Source organism: Manis javanica, chromosome 8, assembly GCF_040802235.1.
Source record: "Manis javanica isolate MJ-LG chromosome 8, MJ_LKY, whole genome shotgun sequence".
NCBI lineage: Eukaryota > Metazoa > Chordata > Mammalia > Pholidota > Manidae > Manis > Manis javanica.
The window spans coordinates 112087511-112109509 of record NC_133163.1 but is presented as its reverse complement, the minus strand read 5'-3'; the positions used below and the strand labels follow the sequence as shown (position 1 = coordinate 112109509).

At 46.4% G+C, this 21999-nt stretch overlaps 1 protein-coding gene across 27 annotated transcripts in view; it reads right to left on the bottom strand.

The window, feature by feature from the left end:
* The window catches only part of TPM1 (tropomyosin 1), a 26535-nt gene extending 4536 nt beyond the window's left edge, over nucleotides 1–21999 (bottom strand). The window contains exons 1-10 of one of the 27 annotated variants that reach the window (XM_017662471.3): nucleotides 21763–21988; nucleotides 20569–20694; nucleotides 8858–8991; nucleotides 6697–6814; nucleotides 5411–5481; nucleotides 5077–5152; nucleotides 4043–4105; nucleotides 3674–3743; nucleotides 2153–2231; nucleotides 543–740 (exon numbers count right to left, since the gene is read on the bottom strand). In XM_017662471.3, coding sequence (XP_017517960.1) covers nucleotides 737–740; nucleotides 2153–2231; nucleotides 3674–3743; nucleotides 4043–4105; nucleotides 5077–5152; nucleotides 5411–5481; nucleotides 6697–6814; nucleotides 8858–8991; nucleotides 20569–20694; nucleotides 21763–21876 — 855 coding nt within the window. In that variant the 5' untranslated portion in view covers nucleotides 21877–21988 and the 3' untranslated portion in view covers nucleotides 543–736. Of the gene's footprint in view, nucleotides 1–542; nucleotides 741–2148; nucleotides 2232–3673; nucleotides 3744–4042; nucleotides 4106–4559; nucleotides 4636–5076; nucleotides 5153–5410; nucleotides 5482–6696; nucleotides 6815–8857; nucleotides 8992–16320; nucleotides 16588–20568; nucleotides 20695–20892; nucleotides 21019–21762 lie in introns of those variants that run through there. The other 26 variants (XM_017662466.3, XM_073211948.1, XM_073211949.1 and 23 more) reach the window with 26 other exon arrangements.

Sequence of the window (21999 nt, the reverse complement as noted above, 5' to 3'; positions counted from 1 at the left end):
TACATCGTTTAAGTCCCAATTCCTTTTCTTCTTCCCCAGTATGTAAACTCCTTTCAGTGTGGGATGACTATGGAGAATTCACGGTGGGCCTTCATCAGCTAGCCATGCCCCCTCCCAAGCAGGGCCATCTAATATCAACACAGAGGGCCCACCACATGCCACACTAAACCTCAGGCAGAGGAAGACATGGCTCAAGGTGCATCTCCTCACTCCACCAAGCAATGTCCCTGTGCAGAGGTTCCCAGCCGAGACTACATACCAGAATCATCACAATCCCTAAAAAATACAAATGCCCAGACCTTTCGAAACCAAAACCCTGAGATGGACCCAGACATAAGTATTTTTTAAAGGTCCCACAAGGAACCAGTGCTTTAGAAACCCTTGGTGTTTCTATATAATGTCGAGGATGGACAAAAAGAAGAAAAAAAAAAAAGCAGCAGCCAAAAATTGACCCTCATATGCACGAAGTAGATTTGTAGTTTTATTCAGTGTTGAAACTAAAATGTCAATAAATAAGAAGTAAAAAGAATAGCAAACAGAAATAGCTTACACAGTGTTTATTTCACACTGAAACGAAGAGCTTCTGTACAATGGGAAGCACTGTGTGTGCCCGGCCCTAAGGCAGGACGCTACAAGACAGAGCGAGGGCCAGCTGGAGAACAGACCGACTGCAGGGCTCAGAGAGGCGGACATCCAGATTGATGAAGGGGTCTTGGGAGAAGGGATGCAAAGAAATTTATCTGCACGAAGAGAAAAGGTGGGAGAAAAAGAAAAAAAGTGGCACAATGGAAAAACGGAAAAGCAATTAGCAGATGAGAGCAGCACTTGAAACACAGGGAAGCAGCAGACATGCAAAGCCCGCCTTCAGCCGCACCTGTGGGAGGATGGCCGCTCTGGCCCAGCAGGGCCCGGCCACAGGCCCGCACAGAGCCCCCTCTGGGTGAGGGTCTGTTAGACCCACGAACAGAATTTAAAGATAAATTTGAAGCTAACCCACCTTTCATAGTATTTAATCATACTTGATGCTGAAAGTTTTCCCTGTAGAATCCCCACATTTTATCACTGAAAAGACTTTAACAGTTGAGCTGGTTCACCCCCTTATTTACAAATGAGGGAGGAGGTGATGCTGCTCTCTAGTTTCCATGGTGACAGCCATGCCTCTAGGGGTAACGTGGAGATTCTATAATCTGTACGGCAGCAGGCATAGGCCACACTGTTTAGGCTACCATTTTCCTGCATGGGTAAAGGAATGATAGGCCGACCTGGAAAATGAAATTTCCAGTTTATATGGAATCTAATACCGTATTATTGGAATGAAGAGAACCACCTGTGAAACACTCCAGGTTAGTATTTAAAAAGAGGTAGGGCAAGTTGAATGTTTAGGTTTGGTTAGTATATGCTCAAAGTTCTCATGAGAATAAGACTATCTACTCCAATTCTTACTGCCTCACAGTGGTTCAAGGGGGACCAGTAACTCCCAAACATCGGACCATCTGTGTTTCGTTTCCCATCTGACACAGGTTGTGTTGTTCACTGTGAATATTTTAATTCCTCTCGTATAAATGCAGAAAATTAAAGGCTTGGTTACTCAGCAGAGGGTTTCTCTCTCTAGAATTCTTAAATGTGAGGAAGAGAGGGTTTTCTATAGCACCACGCTTTAGGCTATACTGGATCAATTTCCTTTCCCTCAGATCCTCAGTAACCTGACAATTTCAGGGTTCCTTAAATTTATATTTCTTTTATGACTATGATCATATTGTACTTAATTGAATCTCAGGAAACCTGTTTTTGATATTTTTTGGAAGTTCCTGCATAATCACATGGCCTTTTAGTTCTACTTGAGCCTCGTTTAATTTCCTAAAAGGATAGCACTCAAGTCATTCATATTTCAGTTCATTACTTGGTGGGAGCAATCTAGCCCAGAGATCTTGAAATAAATGAATTCTGAAAGGAAAGTTATGTCTATAGATAGTCTTAATCTGCTTGGCTTTATATTAGTAGAACGTGAAAAAACAATGTCCTAGATTATGCGAAGAGAGGGAACAGAAAAGTGTAAAAATGGAGATTCTGGAGGTGCGGAGAAAGTAGTGGTGAGTTTGTCATATTAGCATGAGGGCGCGGATGCGAGCAGGCAGGGTGGATGCACATTTACATGGAAGTCATGTCGTTGAGAGCGTGGTCCAGCTCCTCGCTGATGGCTTTGTACTTCAGTTTCTGAGCGTACAGCTCGTCTATGACCAGGAAGTGGGAGGCAGAGATGCAAGGACATGGAGAGTGATCGAGAGATGGAGGGTGAGTGAGGGTGGCATGGACACCATCCCGACACAGCAGCAAGAAAAGGGCAATGCGTGAAGGAATTGGTGCCGCAGCAGGTGGCCAATGCAGGAGGCGTGCGTTTTGTTTTTAAATGAATTGAAAGAAAGACAAAAAGAACAAAACCCATTAGAAAATAAAACAGGAAGACTCAAAATGAAAAGCATAACAAATATGGTAGGTGTATCAGTAAACCCTATTAAACCCTAAACAAAACCACAGAGGGCTGTCTGCTGGGTGGGTAATAGAACATGTTTCTTCTGTAGAGTTGTATTTTAATTACACTGGAGTAGTCAGCCACCTGCAACTATAAGCAATGGAAAAAATATCCAAGGGCAGTGTTTTGGAGGAACAATTTGTGACCACAGTCCATAAACCTTATCTGGCTCTGCATTCAAACCACTGACTTCCTGACCAAACTGGACCACTGGGTTATCGACTTCTTAGTGCCATGTACACCACTCCTTGTGGTCTTTCTACTCAGGCTGCCCTGTTCCTGGTCCAGGAGGCTTAAAAAGTGAGGAGAGTTGTACTTCTCATGGTGTTGTGCCAAGCCCGCAATTTGCTTTTTGCAAGGATGAAGGTTTCATACCTTGCCGCACTCTGGCAGATTGTTCTGCAACCATTTGTCTTTCTCTCTCCTCCACTAGCTTGGTTATCCTGTGCACCAACCCCAGTCCCTTCTCTAGCCCTTTCTGCCTTTGATGAGCATATTTTATGAATTTCTTTCTTTCTTTTTCACAGCTGCTCCTTCACAAGCCTCAGGGCTCAACATTAAGGATTTTCTGTGAGACAGAGTGGGTATTACCAAAACAAAACCTAAATATCTTAGAGGAGAAATGCTTAAGTATAATCTCAAAATGCAGTGCTGTGTTATCCCTCATCCCCATTCAGGATACGGAGCATTTGCCAAGATACTTCATGACCAAAAAAACACCACCCAAACCCTTACACTGGGTTCACACTTGCAAGATGGGCTGTGTCTAAAAACGAATCCCTATCATCCTGACAATTAGGAGGTATCACTAAACAGAAAATACACTAGAGTCATTTTCACCTACAACCACTTCTGCAATGAAAACTAAACCTGCCACACTTCTTGAAAGTGTGAAGTAAGCCGGATGGCATTTGCAGTACAAAAAGAGACGCATCCCGTCTGGTGGCTAACAGTCACCTGGTGAGCAGAGGACTCAGATCCAAGAGTTAAGAGCTAGAGAATGAAAACACCAAAGGACAGACAGGAAGAATGTGCAAGAGCAAAGTAGTGTATCAAGGACGATGCGCTTGGATTGGAAAATCATTTTGCCAGGTGAGTATTCAACCTTAAGAACTAAATTAAAAACCGAACTCAAGATCTTACCTTCTAAGTCATCAATGCTTTTCTCCAATTTCGTTACAGACCTCTCTGCAAACTCTGCCCGAGTCTCAGCCTGTAATAATTTGATTTGTTTCAGTCAAAACTGTTAAGTTCTACATTTCTGGAAGCTACACATTAGGGAAACTAGAGAATGAAAATTAAGTACAGCACCCGTAAAATGGATCCAAAACTATGTTTCAGTCACCACAGTGAAAGGTGGCAGCCAGCACAGCGTATTAACTCCAAGACCACCTCTGAATATTCCTGACTTGGATCATCATAACTCGAAAAACGAAAACACCCTGACCAGCTCTGTAAAGACGGATTCATTTAAAATCCAGTTGGCTTTGTCCAAGACACTCATGATATTACCTCCTTCAGCTTGTCCGAAAGGACCTTGATTTCTTCCTCGTATTTGTCTTCCTTCTGCGAGTACTGTAATTAGAAAGAGTGTTCCAGATGTCAGGCCTCAGTTCACTCTATACTCGGGTTTTCTGACACAAGGAAAGCGCCAGCCCAGCCAACGGATGTTGAGGATTTCTTAGGAGGTAATGGAGCCTCGGATATCACATGGCATACTACAATACACTCTCTGTTTTCTTGCCTATTGTTTTACATGGGATACGAATAAGATAACTCAGCCACTTGGCACTTGGTTTGAATTAAATTGTTATAGATGACCCACCTACTCAACATAAAATATATTCTCTTATTAAAAATGGAATGTTGTCCAGGAACCATCAGAAAATCGTCTCAAAATGATGCCATCTGCTAAAATGCCTAGTGGACTACTGCTTCCCTTTAGCAGGGCCTCAGAAGCGAAGAACTGGGTCTCTTCTGAGCAACTCCTAAAAGATGCCTTTGCCCCCACACCGTGCTCCTGGCCTACCTTCTCAGCCTGAGCCTCCAGTGACTTCAAGTTGTTCGTCACAGTTTTCAATTCTTCTTCAAGCTCGGCACATTTGCTAATTTTTTCGATCAGAGGCAGAAAGGTTGGGAGACAAGCCAAAGGAAGGAGGAGAGAAAAAGGAGAGGGATGGGAAAAAATGAAAACCAAGTCCTAGAGAACAACGGGCTGCCTTAAAGTAGCCAAATTATCAGGTACTAAAATGCTCAGTTTCACCAAGGACACTGCCTTTCAACCTTGCAACAGCAGAAAGGCAGGGTGACAATTCAACAACTCTGAAGTGATAATTTGGCTTCTTTTTTGGCTGCACCAAAGAGCATTTATGAAGGAAAAACAAAGGAGTGTAAAGGGCCCAAAGGAAGCACTTAAAGCAAGATATAAGACAGCAGAGGGTGTAGTGAAGGTGCAGTGGTTATACCAAATGAACCAGTAGACGTTGGAAGCTTAAAGATGTCTGAGTTGCAGTTAAACCTAAAAACCATACATGAGCCATCAGTACCTTATCCTCTGCAGCCATTAATGCTTTCAAGGTCTGATCCATTATTCTTAATTGTTCTTCCAGCTGTCGAACTTGGCTGTTAGTGGACACAGGAAATGCACAAGGCCATTCTCAAAATCAGTGTGCAGGTAAGGCATGCAGTGATACACGCATTCATACACAGACACCCCAAATGAGTCCTCGGTGTTCCATACTCGTGGCTCATCCATGTCAAATGAGCATATAAGGAGCCCAGAGCTGAAACGGGTCAATGTGCAGCTGCCAGAAGGTCATGCTGTTTAGTCACTGCTCTGCAGCTCCCCACACCCAGCCTCCTGGTGCTGGGCCTGCTTACCTTTCTGAGAGCTCGGCCCGCTCCTCTGCACGTTCCAGGTCGCTCTCAATGATGACCAGCTTACGGGCTACCTGCAGCAGGACAAACATAGTACACATACACACCATGGGGCTTGCAGCTTTGAGCAAGGGGGGTGGAGGTGGGGAGTGGATCCATCAGCCCTTACAAGTTCTTATCTACAAATAAGATGATCCTCTTTTCTGTGGACTAGAGAGAAGCAATTCTCCATCAGGAGGGTCAATGGAGAGGAGACCAGAGGCTTTTACTGTCAAAGACCCAGAATGGTTAACTTATGAGTGGGTAGCCTCATTTTAAGACTGACCCACGTGAAGTCTGTATAATTACATAGCAGCCAGACCAAAGTGTGGAAGGAGGGAGGCATATGAAATACACAATCTCAAAAATAGCAGTAGGAAGATACATGATGCATTTATGCTGAAAAGGTAGGGGCTGTCAAGAAAACACTGAAGATAATCCTAAGAACTCTGTCAATTTAGAGCTCTAAACCTCCTTTTTGTGAAGGAGACTAAAAATGCCCAAACCACAACCAGGGAAGTGAGCAAGAGATGAGCTAGTGAGAGGATTAGTGAGGTCCACTCTACATTCAGTGAAGAAACCCTGAGAGGAGGGATCCTCCGAAGCATTTCAAAATTAGTAGGCAGAATCTGGGAATCATAATGATAATGATAGTAATAATATAATAAAAATAAAGGAGAGTCAATGCTGTTTCAAGATAGTCAGGATACATTAAGGAAAAAATGAAAACCTTTACAGTCACGTTGGCTATTACCATAGGAGGTTGTTTCCATGGGCAACATGCCCAGAAATGGATCCAGCTGTGAACCTGTCCTGATACTGGGGGTTCTACTCCCTGGACGATGGCATGGTGAAAATGGCCTCTCAGTCTACTAAGTACACAGTCTGTGTCTCTCTGCTGCCTGCCCCGGACCATGCTAGGTGAATCTCACCAGGAAGAACTGTTTGCACAGTGGGCACGAGAGCCTCTTCCACAAGGCACAAGAGGCCCAACTGCCCCTTCTCCTGGCCAAAGAGCTTCGGTCCTGGTCTCTGGGCGGAGCTTCCATGTCTCCCAGCGCTACTGATTGGCTGCATGAGAAAGCCTGGGGTCCCCTAGCAAGGTCAACCAAGTAAGAACGAAACACCCATTTCTGCTAAGGAAGCAGATCATTTCCCTGGAGAATGTGAGGCTGTTCACACTGCTCCCTGCACCCCTGCCCCAGGCCACGAGCAGGGAGTCCATGAGGCTCTGGGCCCCAGGATCTGACCTCTTCATACTTGCGGTCGGCATCTTCAGCAATGTGCTTGGCCTCTTTCAGCTGGATCTCCTGAATTTCCATTTTCTCCTCATCCTTTTGGGCTCGGCTTTCAATGACTTTCATGCCTCTGAAAAGGAAGACAGGCCGGAAGACCTGAGATGCAGAGCTGACCTCCACAAACCCACACTGCCCTGCAGAGGCTTGTGAGGCTTCCTGTCACTGGCTGACCAAAAGAGAGCAGACAGAGACTTTCATTTTCCAACCTTTGAAACAAGAGTTTCCAGAGCTCAAGGCAGAAAGACAAGCACTTCTGTTTACTGTGAATAAAACCTCACATTTGCAGTACCGCTGAAGCTGTCCAGGCATCTAATATTAAATGAAAGATACACATCAGGACCCCGTTTGAAACTGAGAGGCAACAGGAAACAGGAAAAGTCGACATGCTTTACTTGCCATATAAATAATGGGATATTTTCCCTTTCTGGTGGGAAGCTTCTAGCTTGAAAACGGACAAAAGTTAGAACCAAAAGCAAATTTATCTTATTTCTTCCTACAAAGAAGACAGCTGTTCTCACTCCATCAACCACAAATGTTAATATTAGATTGAGCCGTATGAAATTGCTGATATTTGACCACATCAGGACTCAAAAAATGGCAATTTATGTGAGTCAATGTACTACTTTAGATAACAAACCGCATTTTGCCTGTAATGGAATTCTTTTATAATACAGGTGATTAGAGACTGGACTGACACCATCTTCTACACTGATATGTGTTTTTGGATCCTATGCCATGATGGTAAGTTTTGGTAAATGTCAATTGGTCTGAGGTATATTATGATTTACAGAATAACAAGTCCTGTTATGGATTTGTTTACCAAAATCTAAGTAGACAGTAGGATAAATAAACCACTATCTTTTGATGAAGCACTACAACATAGTTTAGGAGACCCGAGTTCTAGTCTTAGCTCTGCCATAAATGTGCTGAGACTCCAGGTAGGCCACGTCAGTCACTGGACCTTAGCTTTCTCATTTGTAAAGCTGGGGACTGGAGTAAATAATCTCCAAATTCCTTCTTTCTCCAAAGTCTAACATGGCCAGATTGCCCTTTAGGTTCACTAACAAGGGTATTTCAGGAAGGAGTTAGCCACAAAACCACTGGTATGTGTACACTGTAGAGATGATGAATCATCTTAAAGAATTCCAGACTCTTGGTTAGAGCAGTACATACTGAGCTGAAAATGGCTAAAACACTTCTCTAACCCTAAGTCTGATATCACTCTTTATCCATGGTACCAGGGAGCAGAAACTCACTTTCAGGATGGAGATACAGACAACATGATGGACGGCTTCACCTATCCTGGTTATGGCACAGACATACACTCCCAGTGGTTTGAGATCTGACTGCACAACTCTGTCACCCCTTAAGGAACAGCACTCTCCAGTCTCATGGAGTCTTTCTTGGATGGTTTCTATGTAATACGAACACATTGACCTGAACAGTTGAATGTAAGAGAAAATGCCTTCTAGAATACACAAAACTGCATTAGTAGATCTGGCCATGGTTTTCCTCTACTACCACAAAGTTGAATCTTCGAGTAAGTTAGGCAGAGCCAGATTAGTGGGAGTGGGCTCAGAAGACACAAGTATCTAATTATACTCATGTGTGAGCATGTGTCTTATCAGCATGACTAAGTCCAAAGCAATTTACTTTACTTTTGCAGATCATATTTCTGTTTTGTCTGTGCTGTCTCTTCCACCTGTTTGTTGGGCTATCTGACAAGGGATGGCCCATACTTTATTTATCTAGGCCTAAGCCTCCTTGGTGTATTTTAAATTACAGTTGTCTTTAAAAAATGCCAAACTGCTTTGTGGTCAGCAGGAATGAAAGAACTAATATACATCCCTAGAATTTCTAGTTTATAGTCCATCCCCCTCGTTGGATGGTAAGCTATACGAGGGCAGGAATAGGATCTTTTTCTTATTTACAATCTTGGAGTTTAAAGTAGCGCTTTGCACAAAGGTGTCCACTGTCGTTAAATGAACAAAACCGATAAAATTATACACGGGATCAACTGAGGAAATGATGCCACCAAGGGACTGTAAAATTCTTAGCACCCACAGATCAAAGCAGCCCTCTGCTGAAGAGACCTTGCTGAAGGTGTCCTCACCTCTCACTCTCATCTGCTGCCTTCTCGGCCTCCTCCAGCTTCTGCAAAGCTGTTGCCAGACGCTCTTGGGCACGATCCAACTCTTCCTCAACCAGCTGGATGCGTCTGTTCAGAGACGCTACATCGGCTTCAGCCTAGGCAGAGAAAGTGAAAGGCATTTCACAAAGTGAGGGTAGTGCCTTCAGGAAGTGGCTGAGACTGAAACACTCATTTCAGACAGGAAGACCAGGCTTTGTGCAGAGCCTCCTTTAAGTGCATTACAAGCCCTGGTCAACTCTGCAGTTCTTGGCTACGTTCATGCATTGACTGTACAGTAAACGTTGGCATATACAAATTTGTGTATATACAAATCCATACATACAATTCTCAGTGGGCAGACAGACCATTAGCAAGCGCTCTCTTGCTTGGTTCCTTTCCTCCTTAGATTCCAATACACCAGCTTTATCTGACTGGTTAAAGGAGAGCATCATTACAGCCACCTCACTGACTGGGGGCCTGAGGACTGGACAGAGATGACAAGACTTACCAGGTTCAGCCACATAAGAGCAGTACAGCCAGAAATCAGACTCAGGAGTCTCAACTCTCCTTTTCTCCTGGCCCCTTTCTCAAAGGGGCCTTATAAAGGAACTAAAATATTTTAAAATGCAGTGGTTCTAAAATATACACCACAAAGACACTTGAACAAAATACAGTAATTGCTCCCACACCCACCCTGGTAACCCCTTTAGACTAACTGTTCACCCAGGAACAGGGCCAAGACAAATTTCCCAAAAGTTTTTGATATAAGCCTAGGGGTATTTCTTATAAGTCAAGGTTGCTACAAGAAAAGTTTCAAACTCCTTAGGAGAAAAGCAGTATAGACATTGTTTATATTTGGCATCTATCTCTGCAATAAGATGCTTCTCTCTTGGGGATGCAATGGTTACCTACTATTATAAGCATTTGTTACTGTGAGCCTCAGAACACTTTCAGGACTGTGGAGGTCCACTATATACACTGGCATTGGTGGCTGTTTACATATAAGCATGGAAGGGAAAGATGGAACTACCAGTTAGGTACCATTTCCTTATCCTCATCCACTTTGAATGTATGCTTATCACAGGGTAGTGGGCTTTTCAGGACACTTGGGAGTTTTCTTAAAATTGCAATACACACTTAGGTGACTATGCTAGTTCTCTAGCCACCTTCCTGTCTTACTCAACTATAAGCCTCTTAAGTGCAGGGAATCACAGTTCTCTGTGCAGTATATGGGCTCAGTAAATGTCTACTGAATAAAGTGAGTAAAGCCAACCTAATTTAAACAACTTTTTTTTTGCTCACAGACCCATGACACATACAGTTTGAAACACACATGCACTTAGACAGAGGCTGTTATGGTCTTGAATGAAAGGAATATGAGAACATTCAGCTCTTTGCTCATCTAGATTTTTAAGACTTTAAATGTCAAGTTTTATCTGGGAAGGAGAGGTGATTAGGGCCTCTCCAACTATGGTAAAAGGCTTTATAAAAACATTCAAATACACTTTTATCTCATCAAATATTAATTATGTAGTAATAACTGGCTGATGGAGACAGGGAGCAGGGGGACATGTGGAAAGCACCTGGGGAGGGCAGTTTACAATGGTACCAGCCAGTGAAGGGAACCACTATCAGTGCTGTTAGTAATGGGCCCTGCTCGGCCTGACAGGCTCAGAACTGCTATTTTTGGAGGAGGGGTGAGGGAAATTGGGTAAGACATTTCTTAAGTACAAGGCACAGTCTTTTATAAGTCCTCAGTCCAATTTTTAAAAAATTGGAAGGAGGTATACATTAAATGCATACATCTGGTGCAGCTCAGCTTCACTTTTCTGTATTTTTCATTTCTAGTAAAATTCTATTTCTTTTATGAATGGGGAAAACAAGCATCTCAGAGTTTAAGGCAAAAAAAAAAAAACACCCAAAAAACCTCAGTGTTTAGATCATGTACTTGAAAGTATTTTTCTTTTTTCCCCTTTCCTTATTTTATTTTATTGGTATCATTAATCTACAATTACATGAGCAACATTATGGTTCCTAGACTCCCCCCCATCATCAAGTTCCTTATTATTTTTACTAGGAAGGCAAATATCCTTGTTACAGGTGGTACGGCCAGAGAGATGTCAAGTTTTTCAAAACATTTTTTGTAGCCGCCACACTCTAGTAAGTTTCCTGCTCTGTTTTCGATCTGGGCCTCAGCCTTGAGGTCTCTGGATTCACAGAGAGGAGACTGTTTATGCTCCAGGGAGAGAACCTTCCGGGTGACAGGCCAATCTAGGTCTCCAGCTTCCCACACAGCTGGGGCATCGGAGTAAGGGGATAGCACCTCATGTTTGTTCCTGCCTCTACACACACTCTCCCTGAGGTCCCCCCATTAATCTGTATCTACCCTCTTACTGCCCCCCTACCCCCTCCACCACTGTAACCATTCTTTCTTTCAGCTCTTGACACTGTTTTATAAATGGCACTCACTCTTTCCCCTGCAAGAGTATTTTAGACTGCTTGATATTATGGGTTGTGTCCTATCAGAATCCCAGCCAAGAGAGCCTCACACCAGGTGCCCAAGCAATGACTGGGCATGGAGATCTGTTGCAGGAGGCAGGACTGTGCACACACAGAGGGCAGACCTGCAGGTGGTTCACAAAGCAGGGTCTCAGCTGTTTAGCTAGAAGGGGCCCTAGGCATTGGCCAGCAGTTCTCACAACTGGCTGAGTGTCAGAATCCTTAAGGAGATGTATTTTTAAAGATACAAACGTCCAGGCCCCATCCCTAGAGATTCTGCCTCAGGAGGTCAGGGGAGGGCAGGAATCTGCACTATAAGTAAGCAGTCTGTTCCACTACTGCCCTCCCGGGCCCATCTCCCAAAGAAGCTGGCAGACCCTGTGGGAACCACTCTCCTAGCTCTTCATTCAGAGGACAGGAGGAGGAAGGGAGGGACCTTTGACCAGAGTGCTGACTACGCTCCGGCCTTCCAGCCATCGGGGGAGATAGGACTAAAACCCAACCTGCCGGCATCCTCGGTGCTGGCTCTGCCACTTCTCATGGCCTCATGGAAGCCCTGGATTTGGTGGGTCTCACCGCTGGAGTCTTCTCTCTTCGTCCATCAGAGTGGAAGCTTCTCTACAACCACCCCCACCCCAACTTCCCCAACCAAAAGAAAGGCCTTCAGCGACAGCCTAACCAGGACTAGAGCAGTTACTGTATTGAAATCACCCACTAGGCAAGTCCTCTCGTTCTGAAATAGGTGTGTATGAAATTGAACACTTCACCAAGTCACACTAATGTGGAAAGCTCACATAAGGGCACAGAACATCTGCCTGTGAGTTCCAGAAGCAATGGCTGCTGCCCCAGAGGTTTCAAAGTAGGACAGGCGAAGGTGCCCTGGACTGAGGGCAGTGTCTGGGGCATCCACCACTCTGTAAGCTTCCCCTGGGAGAAACCTGGACCCCCACTGGCTGCTTAGGTCCTGCTGTACTGGTGTGATTGCAATTTTGTTTGATCTGCAGAATTCAAGATATGCTTAATTCCATAAACCAAGTAAGGGCACGTCTTTTTCTTTCTTCTTTCTTACTTTTACTGTTTTTTAAAATTATGCTCTTTGTTCAAAAGGTCCCTATCTCTCTTACCTTCACTAGCTATTATTTCTGGGATGAGTTCTCTAAGTTCTGAGGCTTACTCAGATGCTTCCTGAAGTCCTCTCATCACAGACCTCAGACTTAACCTGCTGCTTCTGCCAGCACAAGCCCACAGGCACATGACCATCTGTTATTTAAAAAGCAGATGTAAACAACAAGGTGTTTGAGAAGGGCCAAGACCCCAGACGCAAATTATTTCCAAGCGTGGAAATCACCCTTAGCGCTCTGGGTTAGCTGCTTCTAACAAGGGCCCACGTGTTGACAGTGTCAGCAAAGTCTCTTAGATTGAGATAGCTTCTTTTATTTCAAAAGTCCTATTGTTTCCCAACATGTAATGAACTACTGAGAAAAAAGCGACTGCTTGCTATGTTAGTAAAGACTACCCATTGTCTCGCGGCAGATCTGTGGTGGAACCACCACCAGGCACTCAGCACTTGCGAAGTGCCACAGAGCTGCCCCTCCTCCCCTCCTGAACTAGCTACCTATATAAAAAGCAAGGGCAGGTACACCACTTCCCCCATCCCAACAAAGGACTACACAGAAATCAAGAGCATTCCTGCTCCAATATAGCAAAATACTACTTCAAATCAGATTTGAAAGAAAACTTTCACAAGGCTTAGATGTTCATGAAATCCAGATGTTTAGCCAACACAACTAAAATAAACAAATAGTAATTACTGTTACTTAAAAAAAAGTATCCCACTGAAGACTGTTAAGAAGAAATAATCATAGGAGAATAATATTATCTCCTAAAAATTGATCCTCTGGGGTATATTTCCAAAGTCCTGCCGAAACCAGAGGAGAGCATGGAGTGATCAAAGGTCAGGCCTTTTTATTTCACGCAAATTGTAGTTGTACAGAAGTTTCACCCAACTTGCTGTGTAAGACTAAGTGACTACAGCCAAGTTAAACTTCTGCCCTTATATGGTAAGGAAAGGGGGGAAAAACAGTGATGACATTAAGGGGCACTCCCCTGGATAGCAGATAAACACAACCTCCTATCTGTGCCAAAGCCTATAATTTAAGAGGCATGTTTGTATAATGAGAGAACTGACATAAACAGGACGTTGCAGTGCCTCTGCCTTGCCTACATATGAAAGCAGAAATCCGGAGTGTAGATTCCACTTACTGCCACCCTGGGGGGTGCCAGTGTGAGCACAAAATGCACTCTCAGTTTCCTGGTCTCAGAAACATTTACCCACTCTAAAGAGGGAGAGGGCTGAGAATTTTTGTAAACTGGTTATTTCCCATGATTTAATAAAGTTAGCAATTATGAACCTTCGGGCTGCAACTTTAAGTCTCCTTAAAGTCTCCTTAAAGAGTTGGGTACTATCCAGAAAGGAGGAAGGATTGGCTCCTTCTCCTACTTTTTCCTTTGATAATGACAAAAAACAAACAAAACCCCAGTGGGTCACAAGACATAGAGTCAACCATTCCATCAAGGAAAGCAGCCTCATTCCAACATTTTGAAGGGCCCACACACCTTGGATAAACAAACCAGTAGGAAGTAGGGATGGCTGGTGTTTCCAAGAAGTGCTGGTGTAAAAGAGTCAATTAACTATAGCCTGTCTGAATGTCTGAGAATCTGAAGTTGGGAACAGTCTGGTGAAATATTTTTTTGCAGTGGCTCGCTAAAACTTTATCTCTGCTGCCAGGAGAAACTGTGACTACTAGCTTAACTCACGTCTGACAACTACGAAGAAACCACCTTAAATATTAGCTGCTGGTAATTTCCAGTTTCAGAAGTTAGGAGTAACTCAACCTGAGATTCTCACTTCCATGGTCTGACCCAGTCCTCAAGTTGCTGTTTTAAAAGGTTCTGTGTCCTATCACCTGGATAGACTTTTTTCAAAAATTATTTTTAAAAATTTGAAGTTATTTAAACCACGTTTAATATTAAGCTTTGAAAAGAATAAAAGCATCCTCTTTAGCCCACTGGTGCATGAAGATTACTGTTATAAAAATGATGTGAAACAGAGAAGCTGAATATAAAAATAACAACGTGCCCTTCATTTACCTTCTGGGGCTGACATCAATTATTAGGCCAGCAGTCAATACAAAGCTCTCCAATATAGGAGCACATATTCCCTTGCTTAACAGGGTGAGGGGAGGTCTACTGACTTCTACCATTAATACTACTTCAACCCATCAAGCAAGCATTCCTTTCAGACTGCCCAGGTCCTATCTCCATTCAAGTTCCAAAAAGAAAAAAAAAATGAATCAAAAGCATTTAAATGGAGTGTTTCAAGATATAGTGAAACGAGCACGCCATTTTCAAGACCCTTTCATCAGTGAACTGAAAGGGGATGAGCAATGTGTGGTGCCGAGAGCGGCGCAGTTTTAATGCCAGCAGACCCTCAGAGCGCTTACTCCGGTGTGCTAAGCTGCACTGTAAGTCCCTACTAACGCCTTTCCTCCGCACAGCAGGTAGGTACTGTTAATACCCACATTTCACAGTTCCAGAACAGAGAATTGAGAAGTTAATTTGCTCAAGGTCTCACAGGTAGTTAAATAGGGGGAGCCAGGATTCCAATCCTGACAATCTGGGTCCAGAGTTCTGGTTCTTATCCATTACGTTCTATTAGTTTTTATGGTTCAAGGACAGTGGCTAGCCAGTCAGACAGGGAGTCAGAATCCATTTATCACCCCAATTCAGATCTTTGGGATCTTTGCTGACTTGTCCTGTAAAGAAAATTATCTTTTGCTTATTGATTTCCTGATTCTTGTCTGTATTTTACCCTGGAATTTCCTCTAGGTAGGGCTTCCTCTTAAGAAGACTGTTTACTGCTTTGTATTTTATGCAAAACAGGTCTTGTACTTCTGTAGCCAGACATACGCCTTAACATTACAAACACTTAACCAATACGATTTACTGAAATTGGAATAGGGCCTTATTAAGCACAGCTGGACATCGTATTATTGCTTGTCATAAAATACCTAAGGTGTTTGAGTATCCTGATTTAAAACACACATACACACACACTCTCTCTCAAATCAACAAACAGCAAATGCCTAAACTACCTCTGAAATCCTGTTCCTGTTTGCTGGACACATTTTCCTCAGGGGAAAGGAAGCCAGGTATTACATTCAATGTGGGGGAGGGGGAGGCCAGCAAGGGAATACACCCGGTAGTCGTTGACATTTAGCCAACTTTTTTCAAGACTCGTTAACAAAGGGGTATCCATCTGTTATACAGATATATCTATCTCTTCTACAGAACTTGGGCGGGGGCTAGTTAAGAAAGGGAAAGGTAAACCGGCCGCATACTATCCTAAGTCAGATCCCGGCACTGTCAGTGTCTCAACCACACAGAGAAACAGGCTTCCAGAAAACCAAGGGTCAGCGGGGATGGTGGAGTTCAGCATCCTCGGGCCCCATGGAGTCACAGTGCCTCAGACTTGACCCGACAGCGCCCCTTCCCAAAGGAAGCATTTTCAGAAGGGTTTCCCTCTTGCTTCTCCACCCTCTGAGTAAATAATGCCAGCAGCGCAAAGTGCACATTCCGGGAGCACCCAAGACACCAGGGCAGCACGTAGGCTGCACACCAGATATAGAACCCCTTATAGGAAAGTGCTCCTTCCAGAACCTTCTCAACAGCACTCCAGCTTCCCCTCAGAGCTTTTACTTTACCAGCGAGATGGAGAGGACGGGCTGAGAACAGGCAGGGCCCCTCCCCGGAGCCCGACGCCAGCCGCCCCAGGTGCGCCAGGTGCTCCCGGGAGGGGGTGGGGCAGGGTAGGTGGCTCCGGGGGCCTAGCGGGGCGCGTGGGGAGGGGCGCCTCGGGTGCGGGTAGTGATGGGTGGGTCCCTTACGGTCTCCCTCAGCTTCTTCTCATAGTCCAGCTCGCGCTGCAGGCTGCCCGCGCGCTCCTCCGCGGTGTCCGCCTGCTCCTGCAGGCTCCGAATCTTCCTCCGCACCGCCTCCAGCGAGCTGCTGCCGGCCATGGCGCGGGGCAGCGGCGGTCAGGCTGCGGTGGGAGAGGCCGGCTGCTGCACTCCGGCCGCCGCTGCCGCACTCCCGAGCGCCGGCCACCCCGCCCAGGCCTCGCCGCACGACGGCGGCGCCCCCTACGGTCCACCACCAGCCCGGAAGTCGCGGTCTCCTGGGCGGCGCAGGCGAACCACAGGCGGGTGCGGCGAGCGCCGGGGGCGGGCACGGCGGGCGGGGCGGGGCGCGCGCCGCGGGCCCCGGCAATTTGCAAACCGCGCGAGGCACTGCGCATGCTCGCGAAGGCTGGCTGGCGGGCTTGGTGGGCTCGCTGCGGCGGCACCTGGCCGGCTAGGCCTGGCGGGGAGGGAGGCCACTGCGCCAGGGGTTCTACTGCGACTCCCAACGTCCTTCCCTGGCTCTTTGGTGGCCTGGGGTAACGGACCTGACTGCTGAGAGCAATGGTGCCGCCTAGTGGTCCCTAGAGTCCCGGATTCCCATGCCCGGAGGATGAAAAACTGAGCGAATGGTTTGGGGGCCTTTGAATGTGCCCCCAAAAGGACTGTTCTTCGTTGAAAAGAACCCAAAACACAAGATCCTAAGCACAACACCCCTCGTCCCCCTCCAAAATTCACAAAGTGAAAACCACCAACATAGTTAAACCTACTCTAAATGCAGTCTTCCTAGGTTGGAATCTGGCTCCCAGGTCTCTCCTGGCTGTTAACTTCTCTGCGCTTCATCTGTAAAAGTGGGGTTAATACTTCCCTCATAGGGCTGCTATGAGGATGAAGCAGATGTAGAACGCTTAGCACAATACCTTGTGAAGAACTCGAATGATAGCTGCTTTATAGTTAATATATATGCAGGCAATGTCTTAAGAGTCAGGCTGGGGCCTATCAGCAGTGTTACGGGGCTCAGGCCGGCCAGCCTCTCTGAGGCTCACCTTCCTTTCCATAAAAACAATCATCTCAAGGGTTCTACTTCTAGTTACAACCTTCTCTAGTATCTTCTGGAATCTGACCAGTTCTGGGCCGGAGTGGGATGCCTTTAAAAGGCATGCTAATAAGGAAGGCTACAGAACCCTCTGAGAGTCTCTGGTCTCTGGCTACAGCTGGATAAAAACCAACTGGGAACCATCTTCTGCCAATTCTCCCTTGGGCTGCGTTTTAAATGCCTTCTAATCTCATAGCTTTCCTTCCTTGTTCTTCTCACAGGAGGCCCTTCAAGTCAGGTCCTGGTGTGCTTAAGTGTGGGAATAACGAGGAAAAAGAAAACATACTGGACAACCCCTTCCTTCTCCAAAGGCCTAACAAGCCTTCTTTGCTTTCCTCACTCATTTTCTATGGAGTGTCACAGCCTCTGGTGAGACTCACAAACCCCAGCGTGGCCCCTCACATCCTGTAGGTGGTGCCTCTTGCTTTGTTCCTACATAGTTCATCAGGTCAGGAAGGAGGTTATAACTCCTCGAAGAGTACAGCCCTTGGACCTCCAACTTTGAGGTGGGGGAAAAAGTGTCTGGGTGCCTCCAAGAGGAGCCAGGGAAACTGCTGGACACTTTAAAGTGCCCTAAGAATTCAACCAGTGACTTAATGTCCTTTTTTTAAACACCTGGGAAAGTCAGTTTCAGGTGAATTCCATTTCATGCTGATGTCATGATAGAAGCGTTTAGGACAGTTGTTCTCAGCCTTGGCTGCACATGGGAATCACTTGGGTGTTTAAAAAAATACTAACACCTGGGTTCCACACCCAGCAGTTCTGATTTAATTGGCCTGTGTACAGCCTGGATTATAGATTTAAAAACCTCCCTAGGTGATTCTGTTTAGTTAAGGTTGAGAATCACTGATTTCAGAAACACAATATACAGAGAGTAAAGACTCATACAGGGCAAATGTAAGATATATCACAGTTGTTGGGGAAGTGTTGGGGGCCCGAGAGAAAACAGAGCCATTGGTCCCTGTCAGCCTTACTCAGGTGGAACAAAAATAGTTTAAGAACAAAACCATCAGCGATGCTACCTCATGAATGACAACCTTTCAAGCTAGGAAGAACCCATTTCTGGAACAGGATTTCTAAAGTATGTCGGTAAACTTTAGAAAAATGTAAAATGTTTTACACTGATGAGTAATGACAGTAAAATGTCCTAATCTCAAATGTAATATTCCTCTACCCCAGGAAGCTGACCTCTCTCCACTTCCCTCTTTCTTTAGTGACTTCTGTTTCTCCCTAGGTCTTGACTAGTTTTACTAGTTAGGAATCACTCACTCTATGTATAGCATGTGTTCACAAACTAATTCAACATCCTTAGTTCCAACAACCTAAGATGTCCTAAAGGGGAAGACAATCAAGATACTACTAAAAAGAAAAAGAAAAAGAAAAAAAAAGAGTGTATCATATTAGGGCCAGTTTTCCAGTGGAAAAAAAAGTTTCAAAAATCTCCCTCCCTTGCTGGCCCCACCCCCTTCCCCAAGCTTTAAATATCCCCAGTTCTCCGTCTGCCCCACCTCGTTCCACTGCTCCCTAAACAAGACTTTTCAATGAAGACATGATAGCACTACATAGTTACAATACAATAATTCTAACTTTTTTCCAAGAAAAATTGTAGTTTTTTTTCCTCCTTCTTTTGCCTTCAGTCTTAACTGTGCTCTTTATAAATTCTCTGCATTCTTTTCCTTATAAGGAATATCTCTCCTTGATCTATCAGCGGCTCTTTTGAAAAAGCGAAATAAACGTCCTGCTGGAGAATTTGGGAGAAACAGACCTCCTCCATTTAGCCATGTACGGAGCAGACATCTGATCTATATTATACAAAGCAGGCACAGAGTTATATGCGCTTTTTGTCTCTTTTTCTAAAGCCAGATAGTTTGTAATTTTTAATGTTTTCGCTAAATCGCTGCTTCCCTGAATCCCCTTTCCAGGAACCTTGATTTTCATGGAAAATTTTTTGGTCAGATTCTACATGTCCTAGGTCTGGATTTCTTATTTACAATGCATACTTGGAGATTTCAATTCAGGCTTTTCATGCCACAAAAAGCCTTTACTGGTTTCAAGACCCAAGACCCCTCTAGCAATTTGCATTATACTCCCATACAAAAAAATTCTGCAGTCCCGCTTGGTAGTTCAACTTCTGGACATAGCTTTCCCCGCATGCTCATACATTCTTGGAATTGTTACCAATTTTCCAAGGGATTCTTTCCTAATTGTGCCTCTAGGCTTAATTAGCTTCTAGAATGGAATCCACCGGTGTGTAAAGAAGTCGGTCCTTTGGAAATCTAATGCTTGGCTCCAACTTAGGCAGCAGAAGAGGCAAGCTCTTCAGCTAAAAAGATTACAAAGGGCAGCAGACAAGTGCTGGTGGAGCTTTTGCAGTGTGTGCATCAGCCCTAAAACTATGTGGTGGTTGTCAGAAGACTGACAGGTGGGGGTGGGGTGTGCAGGAGGGGAAGGGGGCAGCTAGCTCACTATACCATATAAAGCACTGAGCTATATATAACTTCCAGTGTACTTTCTGGATCTAGGGCCCTCAGACTGCAGACCCAAGCAAGTATCATCTTCCCAGGCATATCTTAAGGGCTGGATTTAGGCTTCTCTAGTGAGCAAGGAGGCCTCAGAGGTCTCTGCACCTCACCATCAACCTCAGCCTTCCAAGTAAGAGCACATGGCCTTCCTTCAATTTAGAGGCTGAGTCCTCTGTACCCTGACTAGACCCACCATGGAAAACCAGGCCTTCCCACTCACCAGAGATGGCAAGAGGAAAGAAAGTGAAGAAAGTGAGGCATTCTATTTGCACAAACCTTGATGATGACACCTCAGAGGTTTTCCGCCACCAGGGAGGCAAGGTTCACCTCCAGCGAGCAATTTCAGCCGCTCTATTCTCCCAGTTTCTCACCCGCCCACCTCCACCCCCAGATTTGGGGGAAAGAAGGAGAAAAGGAGAGACAGGAGTGGATGAAATAAAAATGAATGTGTGCAATAGCAGTCAGAGGCAACATCCAGTGCTCTGGGCCATGGCGGGGCTGTGTGCAGGTGTTCAGCTGGAGGAGGTGACCCTCCTCCATTGCTCTCTGGCCCCTGTGGTGACCCCAAAGTGGCCACGCGGGCAGGAGGTGAGGGAGCCAGTGTGTACGTGCACTTACGTCGGTGGCCTTTTTCTCTGCCAGCTCCAGCTTCTCCTGGGCATCTTTGAGAGCCTCAGAGTATTTGTCCAGTTCATCTTCGGTGCCCTTGAGTTTCTTTTGCAGCGACACCAGCTCATCTTCCAGCTGGGAGTTGGCCGTGGGGGACGGGGTGGGGGTGGGGTGCAGCAGGCAGCGTGATCCCGCAGCGGGAGGGGTGTGGGTGCACAGAACCAGAAGGACAGGGACAGCGGGAGAGAGAGAGGGGAAGACAGGAAGGGAGGGAGAGAGAGAGAGACAGAGTTAGCCATTCGTGCGCCGCGCTGCGCCGCGCGCCCCGGGTACCTTGGCGGCGGCCTCATCGGCGGCCAGGAGGCTGTCCTCCGCCTTGTGCAGCTCCTCCAGCACCCGGTCCCGCTCGTCCTCCGACACCCGCAGCAGCTTCTCCTTCGCTGCGATGTCTTCCTCGAACTGGAGGGCAGCGGCGGGCGGGCGCGGGCGGCCGGCATGGACCGGGTGTTAGACACACACACAACACACGGGCGCCGGGTTGGCTGCGGGCTCTGGCCCGGGGCGCCGCGGAGTTGAGGTTCAAGAGCCCCTAGGTAACCTTCTCTATCCCGGAGTTGGAACCGTGACCCTACACCCGCACCTCTCCCGGGACAAGACTCCTGCGGAGGTCTAGGAGTCTCAGGGGGCCTAAGTCCACAACTTAGGGGTGCAGAAAAGCGGCCCTGTCTCCTTGGCCTCCGGACCGCGCTCTCTATTCTGTCCCATCTTTGTTCTCAAGGAAAAACTGCACGACCCCGCCCACCCCCCAGGTCTCTTTTCCAGTTGAAATTTTTATTCCCCAGTCGAAAGTCCAGAAGATTTTCTAACACTGTCTGGACTTCAACCCCCCACTCCACCCCTTATCTCCAAAGCTGATTCCTGATCCTGAGAATCAAGTGCCTCCAGGACTTGAACCGACTTCTCGAGCTCTGGGAACCGACACCGGGGAAATAAGCGTCCTCAGACTTGACCAAAAAGTTAGAATGAGCCTGAGTCTTGCTCTTCCCCTCCCCTTTCTCAGACGCGCGTCCCTGGGCGACCAGGAGTTGGGGGCGGGTGGGTCCCCGAGAGCTCGGGGTGAGGGGCCGGGATCCCAGGGCTCGGAGGCACCCGGGCGGCGGGAGCGCGGGCAACCCGCCTGCGCAGGGCGGGGGCGGCGCAGACCTGTTTGCTTCTGTCCTCCGCTGCCTTCTTATCGGCTTCCGCCTGCTCGGCTCGATCCAAGGCGTTCTCCTTGTCGAGCTTCAGCATCTGCATCTTCTTCTTGATGGCGTCCATGGTGGCGGCGGCGAGGGGCCCGCGGGCTGGGGCGAGAGCGACGAGGTGAGCGCGCGGCGGGGCGGCCGAGGCGTTGTGCGAGCGCACAGCCGCCTGCTGCTCCCAGATATGTACTTTCCCAAG